Here is a 20,345-nt window from a genome sequence, read left to right as displayed (position 1 = left end):
GATTGGGGTGAAATTCAGTCCTGGCATTGCTTTTCATTTGTAAAGCAGCTCAGCGAGGTTGTAAGTAGCACTATCTCTAAATCGGGTCAAGGACTGATGACAAAACTGCAGCTGGCACAGAGCTGGTTCCAGCACCAGAAAGCACTGGGGTAGGTTCACCAGGCCCAGTAAAAATGCCATTTGTTGTGAGGGCATGAATTACAAAAATTCAGGCTATGTCTAGAGTAGTGGATTCACAGATGACAGTTGGTGCCAGACTAACAGATAAGTGTACAAATAATTTTGCAGAGAAGTTTAACAGAGCTAAAGAAATTTATCGTCATGGATATAAAACCCTCTGAACAGCAATCTGTACAGTGAATCACAATTCATCCCAATCTGTCTTCAAGATCTGTTTTGGAAATATTGTCTGCATCCACAGCAATAACAGAAGTTAAGCTCTTACCCTGTATGCCCTTTCACTAATGGCCTTAATGTTGGCCTCCATCCATTTCCCAGGAACTCCATCAACCACTTCACGATAGTTCACGTAGTAGCCGGTAATTTCAGTTCCACCAATGACTTTAGGTTGCTTCCATCCTAATACCATTGAGTCACGAACACTCTCAAGTACCATGATGTCATAAGGTGGAGAGGGAGCAGCTGTTTCAATGTGAATAACACACAGGAAGGAAGCATATTTCAATATTTCACAATATTTCAATAGTCAGACTGGCATTCAGTCACCATATTCAGGTGGCTCCCATCCTGCATTTTCTAATCAGGACAATATTTATGTGGTCAAGGGAAGTTTCTGGATTTGGAATAAGAAATGCAGAATAAAAGCTTCCATAAACCAAATGAACAAGTCCAAACTGGATAGGAATTAGTTTTCAGGATCATTTGTTTTTTGAGAAGCAAGCTGATATACAGTGAAAGAATGTGTTGCAATTGCAGCTCTGATGGAAGTGATCAGGACTCACTTTAAAACTGAAAAATGAGGAACTATAATAGACATTACAGGAAAAGTAAAAAAATTGGAGATGCAATGATGTATTTTCTTTAGCTGAAAGCAAACCCTTTTTCATATATACAACAGTTGTTCTAGGTTTTTTTTTTTGAATAGGCCCACATTCTTCTGGTCCAAGAATGGACTTCATCTGTTTGTTTGTTTTTTAAATTTATATACTGTGCAAATTTTATCATTGCACCCATCACATGATCTTACCTTAATGGAGGGAAGCGTGATCATAGGTACTGTAGACTGACCAGAAATGGTACATGTCTGTACTGGAACTTACATTTTAAAAATAGTGGCACAATCCTCTTAAATTTCTTTTTTAACAATACAGAAATAATTAGCTTCATCCTAACCTATTTTCTTATAAAGCTTTTTCTGTATCTAGTGCAGAAATGCTTGCCCACACCAAATGTATCATGCACCAATGAAAACCCCTACTTGTGACCCTGAAGTCCTACTTTTGATAGAAATCCTACATCATATATGTTTCCTTTTGTCTTTAATGTTTTATATCGGTGTCAGCTAGCTCCAGGTGCCTCTACTCTGTTTTCGGTTCAACACTTTGCACAAGCCTTTTGAGTTTCACTTCAGAGGCCTGGGGAAGAATTCAGTTCACTGGCCAGGTACCAGGACTTAAATGAAATTCAAGCCCCACATTTCTCGGGCACAGTGGGTGTTTAGGTGTTGACAACATAAAACATGATTTTGTGCATGTGCCGTCAACTTGATAGTTTTTCTCATTACATATTGCTGTCAGTCAGAGATACAACACAACTGTCTCAGAGGATAAACTGTAGCTTAGGCTTAAATCCACAAAGGATCTTCATATATCGTAATACAAGACAGATTTTCATACTTACCATCATAATCAGATTTTGTTTCCTTCACGTGTGCATAACCCAGAGACTAGGTAACAAGACTCCTAACAAATTACTGAAGTGATTTAGAAATAATGCAGTATCTTGTATACATTGATATGTCATTCAACAAGCTACTAAAGTAGTTGTATTTGCATGTTTCAGTTTCAGTAGCCACTAAGTTTGTAAAGTGGTCTCCAATACCATTACATGCATAATGATCTTAGTGGAGAGTTGAGCATATAATTAATGGGTCTGATGGAAAATGCATCACTGGAGAGAGAGCATTCACTTGTGGCATGGACAAGCAGAGGTTACAACACTCTGATGTGGATGTACCAAAGCAGTAAAATCTCTTTATTTTATCAACTCTCACCTGTATCTTTCTTCTTTGTCAGTTTTTCCAGTGTCAAAAGATCCCCGTGTGGAGACTTACTTGCCTGCTTAGCAGCAACTTTTTGTGGTGCAGATGTGACAGCATCCTTAACCATTTCTCTCATGTTATTGTCTCCTCTACTGCCCAGTTTGTCAGAGCTACAGGGTAGTGTGTCGCTATTAAATTTAGCATTGCATTTTAGCAAAGCATCTGTGTCAAAGATAGGCTGGGAGGACTCATGCATGCCTTCCCAGCTGGTAGTGCGGTCTGTTAGTCCATCAGCTTTACCACTCAGTTCAGGACACACACCATGAAGCAATCCTCCCCCTATAATTGCCAGAAAACAGCAAAGACATTTTGAATTAGAATACATTCTTTTTTCTTCATTTAGTCAACAGAATGAAGAAATGCGTACAGAGAACAATACAGCCCCAGTATGACAAATCACAGGGTTTGCACACAAAATGTTAAGCCTGAATTCACAAAAATTTAAAATGCATAGCATACCTCTCAACCTGCTCACAAGTAATGCTCTTTTAATAACATCTACTTTTCAGAGCAGAAGAAATATGGAAAGTTAATAGTAATCTTCATTTGCTACAATTATTTTAGTATTAGACCTTCCAAGCCATATTTCTGATCTTTTCAAGATGATCTCACAAAATTGCCGTAGGCCAAATCTCTCTGCTCTAAGGTTGTGAGGTATACAGTTTTGATACATATGACAGTGAGGATGTTGCAGACGTACAGTTTATTCTAACCCAATGATCTCATTAATCTTTATGAATTAGTTCAGGCAGTGGCAAACATAAATAATCCATCAGCAAAGGGAGAACATACAGGGTTACAGAAAGTGTACAAAAGACACATTGCACTGATTATTAGGTTTAGGTATGGAAACAAACTTCTTAGGAACTGGCTGCATATAGGATGGTGTGCGTTAGAGTTGATAAACACCACACTGCAGAATCAGAATGACATTCCATTTTCTAGGATACCTATGAAGTGAACTTGGCAGTGCTCTCTTACAGTGGTTCACAAGAAACACCTGAAGAAGACTGGATGGTGAAGGTGAACAGTCTACAAGAGTGCAGTGACTGTGAAACTATGGCCGTGAGACCACAGGATCTATGGATAAATTATTATTTGTGGACAGAGTTGTAAAACAAAACAATTAGTTACAAACAATGGCTGAAAACATATTTACTTGTTTAAAAAAACCCCCATATTTATCACTGAAAAGAGCAATGGAAAATAGCTTACCAATGGCTGCTTGCACTTCTATAGGCTCCGAATCCTGTGAAAATTCACTGAGCCCCGCTGCATTAACAGCTCTGACTCTGAAAATGTACTTCTCACCATTGATGAGCCCATGGCAAATGAATCTAAAACAAACCAGTGAAGGAATACTTAGAAAGTATTATGAAGGAAATAAAAATCTCGAGGAGGAAAAGAAAGCATTTCTTCCATCAAATTTATTCTGGTTTCTGAAAACTGAGGATAAAACATGACCCCGGTCACTTAAATGATGGTCAGAGAATGCAGAATGCCTCTAAACACCTCATTCATGCAACAAAGATAATGTCCAAAACCATGTCTCTTTAGACATATCCTTTACCAACACTTTCCTTCTTAAGACTATACAAGTTTTTCTGTTATCAGAGGGTCTATCTTACTTCTACCAGTATGTAAAATCCATACTTCCTAATGGAAACAATGCAAAAGTATCCAGAGGTAAGGTCTATATTTGCTTGTGGGATATCTTCAAGGCATAAGTAAAAGACACCTGAAGCACATGTTCCTATAATTCCTTTCCAATCATAAATGAAAAATTGCAGTGTTAAAAAAATATTACAGGGCATTGTACAAGATTGAAAAAAAAGTGTCCAATCTTTTATTTCACTTTCTTGCTTCTATACATGACACAAAGTCCAAGTCAGACTAACTCTTTTATTACAATAGATTTTCTACAGGATTACCTGATGATCACATAAAAAACCTCATAGATTTTATCTGGTGTCCACTCTGAAAACACAAAATTTCCCAGGACAGGAATAATTTATTTTGGAAATTTAAATATTTCGTTTAAAAGAACATTTGTTTTTCTATAGACATTTTAAGTTTATTTCATTTCATGTTACTTTTATTTTGTTCTACCTCATAATGTCATGTCTTGCACTACTAATGCTGACATCATGCAATAATGTATGAAGCAAATATAATGTGGAAAATAAAATGTATTTTAAAATCAAAATTTTATTTGTGGGGAAAAAAACCTAAATCAATTTTCAGAGCACAATTTTCCCTACCCACTCCACCAGACTTTTCCAAATTATCTGCTTTCACTGAAATGTGTGCAGAAAACAAATTTTAAAAGAGCAAAATGTACTGCATAATGCAAACTATGAGCTACAGCTAATGCTTTGAGATTGACTCAACCAAAAAAGCCAGGAGTTAACAGACAGCCTGTGCCTGACTGCATCATACATTATATCTCAACGACTAAAAATGCAGTGATAGGAGCCTAAGCATTGTAGTTACATCACAATATATAGTAACAATATTTTTATTTTTACAGTGAATGAATATCATATTTAATATTTTAAAATAAGCAAACAGCATGAAACTTCACCAACTCTTGATGTAACCACAATATAAATCATAGAAATATATATGAAAGTATAAATATCAGCATATACAGCTGTTGCAATATAAATGCACAAAATACTTAAAAGGAAATGGTTGTGTTTGTTCAGGCAAGTGGGGTTTGAGGTGTTTTTGATATACTAAGCATTTACTATGCCCTTCCAAAGTTGGTCCAAGAGTGTTTAACAAAACCTCAATTACTGTAATAAGGTTTGTCATGGATAGCCATTACAAAAAGCATAATCAGTCATAGCAAGCAGGTACCTCTTCTGGATTGACATCAATCCACTGGAGATCAAGTTCTGAAATTACTTCTTTAGACTCTGAAGATTACATCCTTATTCAAACAAAACCAAACCTGATTTAGCTTACACATTTTTAAATCTTGATTATTTTTCTGATTAGAGACTGAGCTTCATGTCAGTAAGAAATATGAGTTTATACCCAATATTTAAGAGTGTCCAATAATATTTTGATAACTGCAAGTGAAAGAGCAGTTAGAGAGTAATATTGTTAGCATGATATAGCGCACATGCCATCCTGACATTCTAGATATACAGTCCAAAAATATTTACAGCAGTCTTCCAAAAAAAAAGGACTTTGCTTCCAAACATTATGCAGTTTAGTTTTCCACATTTATAACATTCACCATTGCTTGCTGGCCTGCTTTACATCAAACTGATAGTCTGTAAAATAGCTAGAACTAGCAAGCTGCTTCTCTTTTCTTCACTAGCAACGTCCATGTTTTCTCCCCCTTGACTAATTGTTTCTAATATAAGGTTGATTATAAATTCCTTTTGGACAAGACTCACAGTTTGAATTATGTTTTTATAACTTCTTGTGAACTTCACCGGTAAGAGTGATTCCCACCTGCTGGCTGTCATGGAACAATTAACTCTACTACCACTAACGGCTGGAAAGCACATATATCCGGTAAACCAAAAACTCATGACCGTAATTTCCATGCTTTAAAATCCATTACCTTGTGCCTTTCACTGGATTGTTGTTGCATGGTTCCCAACGACCAGATCCAACTATACTTGACTCAATATAGTACCCAACCAGCTCTTTGGCATCTGGTGGCTCTGTCCAAGTGACAACAACTGAGGTATCTGTATTCCTAGTAGGCATAATACGGCCAGGAGCTTTGGGAATATCTGTGGGAGAGAAGCAAATAAATTAGTGACCAGACAGTCAAAATTTATATATAAAGTAAGGATGACATTCTATTCTTGATTATATTAGCATGTTTAATACAGATTTAACTTCAAAAAAATTCTTCTGATTTAAATTAAGTAATCTGGCACGACAGGACAGAATCAGTAGGTTCAAGCCTTTGGTGGTGAGGTTCCTTACTTCTCCATAACCAATGATTCAAGACATTTCCTTCAAATTAGATTTAGTTTATTCCCTTGTGCTGAACATCTGCACCAGAGATGGGATTTAAAGCTTTCTAAAAGGGACAATATGTTAGGTGCACATTGAAGATTTTGTGCAGCCCACAGAATGTTCAGAAACCAATGCCCCTGTTAAATATCAAAATGCATCTAAAGAGGTTTTTTTGAGAAGAGCTGTTTTACTGTTCTGAAAGAATGTAGTTCATGTGCATCAAACTGCTCTGAACAGAACCAATATGAAGTAAACAGAGACAATCTGTGTATTGGATTGAAATCTGCTTTGCTGTTTGGAAACAAAATGCTACTGTAGGTGTAGCTACTGATGCTTTACTGTGGTGAACATCTTGGCTTCTCTTCCAGTGAAAATAGTCTCTGCATTCAAGTAAGTATTAAATTCTTCACTTTTGTTTAATTTGGCAAACAAGGAAGGTTAAAGTCTGGTGATGTCTGGGCTTATATTCAATAAAGACTCTAAGTAAAACAAAACATTTTTGTACATCATTGAGTTTTCATTTTCTTTCACTATTTGCAGCCTTTGCCGTTTTGGCATTGTTATTTGCAGCTTAATTCCCTTGGTTTGCATGTGTCATTTGACTATACATTAAAGGTTCAACAACAGAAACCAAAATTATTTTAGCTAAAGGCAATAAATCACTGACAACTTTTTGTACTTGAATTACTGAGCAGCTATCTGTCTTCAGACAAAACAATTACATCATAAACTGAAAAGATACCGTGGAGGTAATTTAATACATACGACCACACATTTACCAAGTTTGTCGTCCACTACAGTGGCTTCAGTTGCTTCTGAAGGTTCACCAATTCCGGCTGAGTTGCAACAGCGAACTCGGAAACAGTAGGATTTGCCTTCAGCCAAATCAAAAACCGCAAAGCGAGGAGACTTCACTGGGATCTCGGTGTTCACCCTTTGCCAGTCCTCTGTGCCAGCAATGCACTGCAGTCAAACCCAGAAACCGCGTTTGGAACAGAAGTCTTGGAAATTTGCGTGCCTAACCTGACAAGACTTTCTATCCAGACCACCAAATGCACGTCTGCTATGGAGAACAGGGAGTCACATTCCTGGTTTTGGGCCTTTCCACAGAATGAGCATGTTTCAAAGCTTACAAATCTGCCAGATATCGACCTACTCCAGAAAACATATTAAAACCAGCAAGCTTTTATGTACATCAGAACTAAACTCCTCTCCACCACAAGGAAGTGATGTTATGAACTACATCCAGTTCTGGACCACTTTCAAAATAAGTTCTGCAGACATTCAACATCACACAAAGAACAAAACTCTAACATTACCACATTGCTTCTAGATGTTCTTGTGTCACTCTTAAATGTTTTTGGGGTGGTTTCCAGAATTAATAGGGATGTGACCTTTATTTTCCAGAAAAAAAATATAACATGTGCAATTAAGTTGTGAATTGTTTTTATTCCTGGGGCTAGAAGCTCTGCATACCATGATCACTTATACATTAATATTAGTGATTAATTTTTGCCTGTGATTTACATTAAGGATAATTTCAAGTAACGGTTCTGGTTTCTGAGGGATTTCAAATTCTCAGGAGAACATTATCTGTGACATTATCACTATGTGATGTTAGTGCTCAGTACTCAGCATGCAATAGGTTATTAAAAAGCTTTCTTATATGGAAACTCAAAATTCATATATTCATCCTCTCTAAGCCTGTTGCTAAGTGAAACTCATTTATTTAGACCAGATTTTGTAAGAGAGATGAAAAACACATAATGGGAAGATATTTATGTCTCCCTTGATGACACCTCCAGACTGATAGGGAAAAGCATTGATAAAAAAGTTTGTGAGCCATGAGATACAATTAAAAAGGATGATGGTGTGAAGAATTTTCTAGGCTAGCAGCCATGCAAAAACATCTCAGAAAAGCAGGACACTGAAATTAAAACTGATTCTGTTCTAGAAAAGAAATTTTGTCATCTTTGTTGAGTTGGTGAAGCAAATGGAAAGTTAATGTAGAGGATAAATATGAAAAGGCAGCTGGAGGAGAAAGTGCTGATGCCAAAAAACTCTTGTAGAATGCCTCCATTTAAAATGTTAACAATCTGTCCCACCAGACAAGTTTCATTTATACAAATGTTAATTTTTTATATATTTATGTATATGTCTTTAAACATATAGTTTACATATATAGGCATGTGACTTTGCTCTATGCTTTCTCATTATAGAGGGAGTTCATCAGCCTGTCTACTCTAGAGTAGGTCAATGACACAATTCATAAAAGGGTATTACATTGTGTGACACATTCTGCATCTACTTTCCTATTTCCCATCTTTCTTTTCTTCCTAGTTTACCTTAATCTGTGGTAACAGTTATCTTGATGAAGTTCTAGTCCTGGCCATAATTTGAAAGTCTCCGGTGAAAATTAAAGTTAACTAAAATTCCGTAAGAGATACCAAAACAAATGTATAATATTGCCACAACATGATTCTGATTTTGTCCAATTTTACCTTTTCCACAAAGTACATGATACCCTCATGGCCCCGCTGTCCAGGGGGTTTCCAGCTGAGCACAACATAGTTCTTGGTGGCTTCAATAACTTGGAGGTCTGTAGGTGGACCAGGGACAACACCCTCTGAAGGACAGAAGAGAAGAATAGGAAAAGGAACTGGGATTTAATTCCTTCATATTTGTATGAGAATTAGTGCCATAATTAAATATAGAAGAAGTATTAACATACCTTGGCACCTGACATTTTTTTAAAACGTAGAATTAAAAGTCTTCTAAATACTGGTTTTAAATGTCCTTCTTTTAACTCTAAGCATGTTTATTTGTTAGGTCCTGAATAATAAAACCTCACCTCCACAACCAAGTTGAGAGTTATTCAAGGTCGAGTGACAGAGAACAACAAACTTTGGGTGCAAGCCAAAGTCCACTGAACTCCCTGGGGGTTTTCCTAATTACTCAACCAACTTCACATCAGACTTTTGTAGGCAAAAGGGCTGTGTTTACCTGCAGGTTCTTCCTCTGTGACAATAATCTGGCCAGTCCAGGGAGCAGAAGGGTGACCTGAAACAAATATCAGAGGTATCATGGAAATGGGGCACTTCAGGAACTTTTGAAATAACAAGAAAACTGACTCTTCTGTGGTTCAAAACTAACATTTGAAAGATTCATGTGAGTTCCATTTCTGGTTACTGCTGTGACTGTTGCTCATGTAGCAAGCTAGTTACCCAAGCTAGTTGTATGCTTACCAGCCTGAATATTGAGAACAGCTCAGCAATCAATATAACTAGAAAATTTAATCCATTGAAACATCTATTCCTTTCTGAAATGTCACTGAAGTCACCTAGGTGACAAGCAAAGGTATTTGGCTCACTCAGCTCATTGTTTTCAGAGAATTAAGTTCATTTTCCATACTCTATTCATTTGCTTTAACAGCTTGCTCATAAAGGAACAGCCAAATTCCTTCAGGCTGCTCTTTGTCTCTTTTTAATCACTTTCCCTCACATTACCAGCTTTCAAATCATAGGTCACAGTCACAAACAGAAATGGCTCAACCTGACTCAACATATCCACTTGATATGATGTAGGTGGCTCTCTCAGTGCTTCTACATTACTATATTATTGCAGTTATGCATTCAGCTACCAACCAGGCCAATGCATTTTCAGAGAAGATTTTTGCAAATGCCGTTCTCCACCTCCGCGTACTCACCTTACTGATCTGTTTTGGAGATGAGAGCAGAGAGGGAGCAGGTGGGGAGAAAAGAGGATCATGAGGGACGAGCGGAGGAGATAAATGGGAATAAGCCACCAAGACCACACTTCATCTCCTGACACAGTTTCCACGCTTCCCATTGAGAAGAAGAGACCTCCCCCAGTGTTCAGGTTTCACATGTTTGTTGGTACACAGTGTTTCCCAACAATGCAAAACCTCCTTCCTCCCACCTTCTGGTTTTATTTTGAATGGGAACCTCGATCATCTGACAGCATTCTGTAGCTTTCAGCATTATATACAGTAAGACATACCAGCTGGGACTGTGGGAGCCCTGTAGCTTTGCATACAATACCCCTTCACATTGGACTGTTTTAAATAGTAAAACTCCAGAAACAAGTAGAAATATTTGGAGTTCAGGCATATGATTTTGGCATATGGGTAGAGAGGTGGATTTGGAAGCAAAATGTCTGGGACATTGCTAGGTCACAGGAGAAATATCCTTGACTTGCCAAATGTTAACTTTAAAGAAGAGAGCTTGGGATCTGTTGGGCTACCGTGGTATTATTCTGGTGTTATTGCAAGACTTTGATTGTCACATGAACACAGAATCAGACAACCTTGTCTGTGGCTCGGAGAGAAACTATTCACAGGATCTGTTCAGCTATTTTGTTGGCTGAACAAAAGCGAGTCTCCCTAGGCAGTTAGTTCCCCTGTGTCTTTTCCCCATGTCCTGTAAATTCAGAGCATAGCACCGCAGCCAGCCAAAGCCATTTCAGCAGATAGAGCACTTTGTGCTCAGAGCACAGATTTCTCTTGGCAAAGCTGTCTCCAAATATTTTGGTTTTGCATTGCTCCCTCTAGTGGAATTTCGAAGGTTTGTGAGTAGATAGTCACTTTTTTAAAAAAAAAAAAAAAAAAAAAAAAAAAAAAAAAAAACCTCTCAGGGAACCTGCAAAAATTACATCTTACTTCTAAGCCTGGCTCTGTCAGCAGGATCCAGAGCAGCCACGGGCTCTGACACCCGGGACGGTAGGCTGATGCCAGCTTTATTCACAGCTCGGACTCGGAAAATGTAGGACCGGCCTTCAATCAGACCAGTGACAGGAAAACGAGCAAACTTCACGGGAGTCTCATTGCATTGGGTCCAGTGGGTGGTGCCAACCTCACACCTGAAAAATACAAAGAGCAACAGCAGTGCTAGGGAGGGAAAAACACAAACTCGGGGCACTCGCCCCCCTTTACACTTTACCATCTGTTCATGTTCATTGGCTAGTCCGGACCACTTTCCTGAGCAGCATTATATACTGGTAACACCAAAGCAGCTGCACCGAGGGGTCAGGGCTGAAATACCGTCTGGGCATGCACTAAATCCCTGGCAGCTGCACCTCTTCTCTCCTGAACTGACAAAGGGACAGGAGCAGAACTCACTTTACTGTTCAAAGCCTCCAAAGTATGCTTAGGGAGTGTCAGCTTTAGCACACTTGAAGGGACATGAAATACATGCATCTTTTGCAGTTGCCAGAACATGACTAGTTCATCTTTCATGCACAGTTCTCCACTGTACATACCCAAAAATGATGAGCATTATGGGGCGTGGAGACCTCCATTGTGAATTCTGTGACCAGCCCAGCACACAGATGGCTGTGAACAGAGATGAAGTCAGGGACTCGGCCAGACACTGCTTTAAACACAGCTGGTGCTGCCAAGGGAGCCTGCGGTGTGTTACCGTGCCTACCCAGATTTCTTGGCACATGCGAGCATCTCTTTTCTGGGAATTGTTACCATCTCTCTCAGTGCAGTTTTGTGGTTCTGGTTTCTGTTTGGGGTGAAGGATGCCCAAACTTTGCCCCTAGCATTAGCGGAGACTAGTCCTGCTGCCTCAGACAACCTGCTCACTCTACAAGGCAGTTAGGGGCTATCCCGGCTGAATATTTGGCTGTCTAAATACCTTTGGTGGGATCGAATACTGGAGAGCCATAACACAGCTTTGAATTTAGGAGCAAACGCAGAATTAAGGAGGTGAACATAAGAGAAAAAGCAAAGTGCCATTTGCCTTGCAGCTATTCTCAGTGCTGACATCCCTCAGTAGCCTAGTTTTAAATGAGGTATTATTTTTAATAGTCTAGTCCTGTCTTTTGTTTAGGATTTTTAAATGAATGTTAAAGAGATGTAGCTTAGACCTAGCACAGCATAGTTTCAGCAGCTGCTAACACTCAGAAGTTATCAAACGAGTAAAATTATATTTGAATTGAAAGTATTGATGTTAGATTTGTTTACCAAAGGAATACCCTCTTTTTACATGTATATAATTTAGGTATATACAATGGCATAATATAGTAACATATTTGTTCGATATGTATGATGTTTGGGGATTTTTTTAAATGCATCTGAATAAGCCCACATGAATTCCATATTACTAATGATGTATTCTGTTACTGAAATTCAAAGAACTATTATCAGCTCTGAAGATCATTGCAAGCCTCAAAATACTCACTGAATTTCTTAAATACCAAGCTTCTGGAATCCTGCCACTGTGTGACGCATTCAGGTTTCACATTTTTAAAAATTATTTCCAGTTCTTATTGTTGCAGAGAAAAACACATAAGTGTGATCGGCATGAAACTTGTGAATCTAAGAGCTTGGGAAACTACAGCATGTAAAAGAAATCCAAGTTCCTTTGAGATAATATTTTGCTTTCTGGTACGTAATAACTATTTGGAAAGAGGGGGGAGAGCACTGATACAGAAGGAGCGGATCCTGTAAGCTACCAAACACTGCAAAGTCCCAAGGCCCCTCAAGGCTCACAGGAAGCAGCGAGGGCTGAGCTATGCAGCGTCTCACAGAATCCTTTCTATGTAGTTAGATGAAGCAGGATGTAATTATTTCCATGCAAGTTAGATCAGGCCCAGCCAATCTAAACCAAAAAAAAGTTACTTTCTTCTGGCCAGCAACAAGAATGAAAATAACAAATGACCATTTTATCTTGTGCTTTTCAATGTGCTTTTTGAGTTAGAGTGAGCAGCAATATGAACTCTCCAGTCTGGCATGCCCACTGACCTGTCAATGAAATATCCAAGGATGGGGTTTCCTCCATCGACAGCAGGCTGCTTCCAGGAGACGATGACATAATCTTTGTTGGCATCTAAGCACTGCACATCCAGTGGTGCACCAGGAGCTCCAGGGATTTCAGCATCAGCATCTGTGAGGATGGAGACATACGTTTCCAAATGTGAACCATAGTTCTTTCACCATTACTAACCTCTAAGGACCAAACTCTGTTTCTTTGAGCCAAAAAAAGAAGTTCTACTACTGGCTTCAAAAAGTTTTTATATTGCTAGTTTGGTTTTCTCTTTGCCACATTTACAAATACTTAATAAGTTACAGTATACTGTAAATGTAACTCACCTAAGCATTTTAAATAAAATTAGTAACATGCATTCTGGTTAGGTAGCTGCCAGAGCCATAGCTGAACTAAAAACTTGGCAGACTACATATTTACCCGTTGTTCTACTTAGGAGAAGAGGCCTTACAGATCTTGCCTTACAGCCAGGCAATAGCTCAATCAGAAGTATTCACCCATTGGATATACAACACTGATTTAAATATCACACATAGTCCTTCATTGTTTGTTTTTGGTTGGCTATGAACTGCAAAGGCATCAAAACCTTCTGAAGTTTAATTATATTACATGTACATTATTACATTATCACTGTGGAATATTACCTCCATAAAAATGAGCATATTGTACCTTTCAAGTGTTTATCACATATCTGTGACTGCTGGTGTCAAATGGTCTTGACTCCAGCATCAGCTTCTGGATATAGCTTATCTAAAGCATTAAAAAACAGAGCATGGTGCTAGGCACTGGGGAATTTCACTGTTTACACAGTCAGAGTATGATTTGTGAGATGGGGTCATTTTCATGTAGAGAAAAATAACCTTTGCAGGAAGATTTTATGAAAGACTTTCAAAGAAGAGATGTTGTTTCTCTGCAGAATTTGTAGAGCACACCAGAGCACACCATTGTAGAGTACACCAATTTGTACAATTACATGTAGCATTTTTCAAGCCTTGTTGTGAGCACTTCAAAAGAGGACCTGACTTAGACAAGAAGGATGCATACACCTGGAGAAAAAAATATTTTGCTAATAAATATTATTCATACCTTCCATCTAAACCCCAGAGTTCTTAAAAAGGCTTGAAATTTCAAGGCATTACAAGATTTTGTATTACAATATACAGTAAGCCCCATTTTTCATGCTTTTGGCTTTCAGGAAAAAAATTACGCAGGAAAAAAATAACATGCTTCATTAAGTAAAAGAGTACTCTTTAGAAAAAAAAAAAAACAAAACAAAAAAACACGAACACACTTTATACTTCTCTTAGAGTAGCATCACATGGAGCTTTTGAAGTTGCACCAAAGTTACTGAGAGTCCAGGTTCTAATTACAGCTAACTCAATGCATTTTTAAAAACAGTAACATAGAGAGTTGGCAACCCAGTTAACAAAATAATACGAACATTAAAAGTCATAAAAATATGTCTTCAGTAATCTCTGTACAAAAAGTTTTAATTGCCCATATTTACTGCCTGACGAAACATGAGACGCCACAGTTTCTTTCCAAAACAGACTGGGAAATAGCCAGGACAGCCAGCATTGCTGATCAGTCTCCAGGAGGCTAGGATTTCATCCCTGATGGCTTGCTGACAAATGCTGACCCATAGCCATGGCAGAAGAAGCACACACACTCTCTAAGCCTGTCTAAAGACCTAACGCTATGAGCATGATTAGTGCATTGCTCACTTCCATCGATACACAGGGATTTCTGTGCATGACGCAGAAAGACAACTGCATTTGCTTAAATGCCACAGCTAGCCATTTATAGCAAATTTGTCTACAATTTAGGAGCAGTGAGGAATATACTAACCAACTGAGACTGTGGGGACGATTTAATTAGGAATGGAGAATATAATTAATCTAATTTGAATTTGGCAAACTCACTGATTGGCTAGCAAGATGATTATCTCTGGTGAAAGGGGTAGTGGGTTCACAGTCAGGTCATACTTGCATTGCTAGAAGATGTAACAGGAATGAGGGTGATCATTTACTTACATGGCAGCACAATTTAAAACAATGCAAGGAAGACAAGTCTTATTTCTTGTCACAGATGATCATTTCAGTAGACTCTTGCTTCAAGTGATGAAAACATCTGCTTCAGTCATATTTTCTGAACAGGCTGTTATCTCACACAGCTCTGACGGACTTGGCAACACAGCACCATTCTAGGCATGGTCTCAGAGCCAAGAATTTCCAGAGCCTTTCGAATTGGCATTACACACTTCAGCTGCTATTAGCAGCTGGGACAGATACAGAATTAGCACACAACCTGATAGCCATGGCTCCTTTTAAAGAAATAGTTCTCTAATAGAAATTCAAGGAAGTTTTTCATGGTACAAGCTAACAACACCCAGAGAAATGACATTTTAATTCTACATTTAGCTGCTTTATTTTAGAGAATCACAGAATGGTTGGGATTGGCATACAACTCCAGAGATTGCCTAGTCCAACCCTCAGCCCAAAGCAGAGTCAGCTAGAGCTGGTTACACAGGACCATGTCAAATCAGGTTTTGGATATCTCCAAAGATGGAGGCTCCACAGCCTGTCTGGGTAACCTGTTCCACTCTTCAACCACCCTTGCAGTAAAAAAAAAAAAAGGTGTTTTCTTATGTTTAAATGAGCTTTCCTGTACTTTAACTTGTGTACATTGCCTCTTGTCCTCGCAGTGGGTGCCAATGAAAAGATCCTGGCTCTGTCTTCTTTACTCCCCTCCATCAGGTATTTATACATGTGAATAAACACCCCCTAAGCCCTCTCTTCTCTAGGCTGAAGTCCCAGCTCTCTCAGTCCTTCCTCATATGAGAAATGATCAAAGCCCTTAATAACTTTTACAGCCTTTCACTGCACTCATTCCAGTGAGTCCATGTTTCTCTTGTACTAGGTAGCCCAGAACTGGATCCAGCACTCCAGATGAGTCTCACCAGTGCTGAGTGCAGGGGAAGGACCACCTCCTCACCCTGCTGGCACTGCTCTTCCTAATGCAGCCCAGGATGCCACTGACCTTTGTGACAAGGGTGCATGTTCACACTGGTGTCCGCCAGCACCCCCAGGGTGTTTTCTGAAAAGTGGTTTTCCAGCCAGTCAGCCCCCAGCCTATACATGTGCATGAAGTTATTCTTCCCCAGGTGCAGATCTTTGTGTTTCCCTTCCACTGTTTTTTTTCCTGCATTGTGCATTAGGGAGAATCCCTCAAATGGTGCACAAAATCTTGATAAAAACAGTACACTTTAGCTAGCAGTGAGATGGTTATAAAAATATATTTTTAAGTTATTTTGTAGATTTTTCCTATTCACCGGCTGAAATTGAGAAAGAGTAGTAAAGTTACATCAATATCCTAAATTTCATCCTCAGAATGCCACTGGAGTTTAGAAGTCTTCTAGCACATGACACCAACACATGAGTTATGCATTTTTCCAGAGATAACAACTGTAAGCTATATTGCTATAATCTATTAATAGAAAATAATTATTCTCTTTTTATTGGGAAAAGAACCTCAGATGTCTGAGAATGATTTTGCCAGAATGTTTTCCTCATTTCTGTAGTGAGTTTCATTCATAAGACAGTATCCTACCTCGAACAAAGACATAGCCACTGTACTCTTCATAGTAGTCTCCCATCACCACTCGCAGAGTGTAAAGACCTTCATCTTCCTTGTTTGCATGAGTCAGTGTTAATGAAGCTCGCTCCCCACTCCAGTGCATCTGGACCCATTTGGATGGTGTAATAAGAACACCTAGAAATTAGATAATTTCATTATGAGAAGTAGCCAGATCTACTGAGGAATAGAATCTGAATACAGAGAATATATTGGAATAAATTGGAAATACATGAGACCATTCTTATTATGCAACTTTCCTCTTTGAACACAATCATAAATTACAGCTAATTCTGCTCTCATGCCAATTTTATCTTCACTTTCAAAGTGTAACTTCAGAAAGCAACAGCTTTTATATCAGCTGTTGCACAGAACACTTGTGCAACTACTTAAGAACTGTGTTGGCATATAAATAAATAGTAAAAGCTATGTGGGGTATGTAGATGGACCACATAGATGTTGGACCTGATCGAAATGCTTCTGATTTAAAAATTTTTTTAAGAAAGAAAAAATCCCTAGAAGACATTTTCACAGTGCTTTGTCAGTTTTCTAACTGTGGTTCCATTTCAAAAAGTTAAATTTTGAAAAACTTTTAATTGAAAAAAATCAAATATTACTGTTTGGAAATCTGAGAAAGTGATGACCAAATCATAACATTCACATATGCTGAAATAAATAAAGATTTACATGAAAGAAGTTTATATTTCTTCTTGTCAAACATTCTCACCATTTCTGTACCATTCAATGTCTGGTTTGAAACGCTTGATATCAGGACTGATGACAACTGTGCAGCCCAGACTCATTGTCTCGCCTTCTCTCCCAAAGGCTACATCAAACTTGTCGACAAATCTGATTTCAAACCTGGAAGCATAGCCATGAGGGGTAACGCCAACTGTATAAGGGGAAAAAAAATCTGGCTGTTTACTTTTTCTTTCTTTTTGTGACAAGAGTAGGATGCAAAAGTACCCAATGATTATGAATACAATCTCAGGTGAAGTTTAAGGTATAAATAGGAACAATATATATCCAGTCATCATCTTCAGAGATAATTGCAGTATTAAATAATCCAAGCGCTCACTACCATAGAGGATCAACTATTTCTTTATTCATACAATTCTAGTTCTTACAGATAATTCATTTTATCAGGGAGAGACTCCTGCAGAATTTAATTCTAGAATCTCCAAAATTTCAGATCCGGTGTTTTATCATTTTATCATAGGCCTTGCTTTATAACTTAAAAAATATTTATGGTTAATGATTTATTCAGGTCAAGCTGACCCTTTAGTTTACATGATTCTTGTCTTTCCCTGTTTTAACTCCTTGCTCCATCTCAGGGCAGTCATGTGTCAACTCAGTCTTCATTTTTATAAGATAAATAACCTGGGGCAGACGGAGGGGAGCATGCAGAGCTCTTAATATAAAATGAACTGTCTATTCCCCAGGCATTCAGCCTGCTTCTGTACTTGCTTCTGAATTTATCTTTCCTGATGCTGTATGACCCAAGTTGTGCAGTGTTCCAGGCAGAATATTCAAAGTGCCTTACACTTTTACTGCACATACGTGGCTCAGAGGCTTCCATGTTTATTTTGAAAGTAAGCTCAGCTGATAAAACCTATGGTCACATTTTCCTTTTCCTCAACCTCCCTATACTGGTAGTTCTCAGTCTTCCTGTGATCAACAAATATATGCAAATCATTGTCTTCCTTTCCCATAACCAAGTAATAAATCCCAAACTATATGGGAAATATGTGGTCTTGCATTTTGCAATGTGGTACATAATTTTGTTTCTATTATTTCAGAGCTTTGGTATATAAATGTCAGCTAGTTTGCCTTTGCAGCATACCTCTGATTCTATTTGTGCTGCTACAATAAAAGAAATGTCCATTAGTCTCATCAGTCAAGCCATCCATGCACAGGGCCCCTAGGGCACTTCACCCACATGGCATAGGTAGGTGGACTGTCTTAACATCTTGGAAGTATCTATGCAATAAATCACTTAAAAATGTGAGGTTTTCAGGTAAAACAAACTACATTTTTTACCTTGATATATCCAAAATATTCAAATTAGGTTCTGGTTATTTGATCATTTCTATGCATTTTCGCAATACATGGAAACGTGTAGCCGCAGACAAGAATGATTACGTCAACTTCTCTACTTATGCACACACCCTCCCTTGCTTTTTTTCTAGGTCATGTTTTACATATTGCAAAAGATTAAGTGTCCCTCTCTTTGACAGCTTTTATTCCACAGTGAAGTGTGATATTAAAAGGATGTTTCTTATATAAGAAAATAGCCATAGACCTGGAAGGCACCTCACAGGTGAGGCTAAGACCAGCTGAAATTGTAGAGCTCAGTACCTTTGTAAATCAGACCTGCTTCCTTTTTAAATAATGTTACAAAATATTCTGCTGAATCATTTGTCATGATGTGGCAACTGTAAATGGATGCATCAAAAAAAAACATATATTGCAACTTACAGCCCAGAGGCATGGAAGTTCCAGCATACAAAAGACTTGCATCAATTTCTCCTTTGTACCCTAGACAGAAAAAGAACAATTTCTGTCACTATCACCAAGAGGTAAAGGCTCTCTGAGCCATAAAACTAGAATGGGTAATGTGCATCTTCACAGAAAAACTCAAAGGAAATATTTTGCAAACCTACTCTTTACCACGAGGGAAGCATAAGCCGAAATTTCTCCTTTAACATTCATAGCAGAGGCCCGATACTGAGCAGTGTCATCAAAATCACATCTAAAATGATAGAAATGATTAGGCAGGGCACCCATTTACTCCTTGGCATAGCCTCTCCTATGTTTTAGATTAAAGAAACCCTCAGAAATCTATAAAGAGTAAAATCTATAGAGAAGTAAAAGCTTGGGAGACAGACAGACTGGACACTGTAGACTGATTGTAGTCATTAAGTTTTTATCAATGTTAAAAATCCAATGTTTGAAATAAATGTCTCTTTTCAAGTATCACTTACAGATTTGAAATTGAGAATACAGCAGAAGTAGTAAAAAACTGTCTGATAATATTTATGTAAGTTATCTCTAAGTTACCTCTAATTTACTGTTTCCTATGGAGAGATGCCTAACATGGAAGCTGTAGAAATGGTAGATATCATAAAATATTTTCAAAGGGCACCTACCAGTGTCTGAATTGACAAATACAGGGTGTTGCTGTATTAGCTGATTGGGTCTCATGTTTTCAATGTTTTTTAATGCAAAGTGACTGCAAAAATTTCCCATTTGGAGGATGAGTACTGTTAAAGATCTTTCTTGTGTGTGAGGACATCTCAGTTCTGTTCCTCTTTTTAGTAAGAATCAGGAACTTTGTTGTATTTGAAAAACAGTTAACTCACATATTTTTACCCTGAACTAAATTTTTCTCATGTTTAACTGTACTCATGCAACAGACAAATGGAAAAGTAATCACAAAGGTCCCACATGTTCCTGACTCAGGCATAAATAGAATAATAATCCAGATAAATTAGGTAAATTGCATATCCTCTACTGAGGAAAACCAGAGCTGTTTCAAAATTTAGTAGACAACATTCATCTCAGCTGTACAAACTTGATATCTCTTACATCCCCAAGAGACACATTCACATTTTGCAGGTCTCAATCTATAGCAACATTTCATTTTAAGATATCTG

General features: G+C 38.1%; 1 protein-coding gene across 2 annotated transcripts in view; it reads right to left on the bottom strand.

Annotated features, from left to right (window-relative positions):
• MYOM1 (myomesin 1) overlaps positions 1-20,345 on the bottom strand; it is a 75,836-nt gene that overhangs the window by 31,715 nt on the left and 23,776 nt on the right. Inside the window, exons 7-19 of one of the 2 annotated variants that reach the window (XM_026842307.1) lie at positions 19,353-19,441; positions 19,168-19,227; positions 17,417-17,581; positions 16,666-16,827; positions 13,035-13,176; positions 10,947-11,146; positions 9,272-9,328; positions 8,770-8,894; positions 7,048-7,231; positions 5,862-6,036; positions 3,497-3,618; positions 2,543-2,560; positions 446-642 (exon numbers count right to left, since the gene is read on the bottom strand). In XM_026842307.1, coding sequence (XP_026698108.1) covers positions 446-642; positions 2,543-2,560; positions 3,497-3,618; positions 5,862-6,036; positions 7,048-7,231; positions 8,770-8,894; positions 9,272-9,328; positions 10,947-11,146; positions 13,035-13,176; positions 16,666-16,827; positions 17,417-17,581; positions 19,168-19,227; positions 19,353-19,441 — 1,696 coding nt within the window. The remainder of the gene's footprint in view (positions 1-445; positions 643-2,542; positions 2,561-3,496; positions 3,619-5,861; positions 6,037-7,047; positions 7,232-8,769; positions 8,895-9,271; positions 9,329-10,946; positions 11,147-13,034; positions 13,177-16,665; positions 16,828-17,416; positions 17,582-19,167; positions 19,228-19,352; positions 19,442-20,345) is intronic. The other variant, XM_026842308.1, reaches the window with a different exon arrangement.

Source organism: Athene cunicularia, assembly GCF_003259725.1.
Source record: "Athene cunicularia isolate RWA chromosome 2 unlocalized genomic scaffold, athCun1 chr2_part1, whole genome shotgun sequence".
Taxonomy (NCBI): Eukaryota; Metazoa; Chordata; class Aves; order Strigiformes; family Strigidae; genus Athene; species Athene cunicularia.
This window is presented reverse-complemented; position numbering and strand designations above follow the sequence as displayed.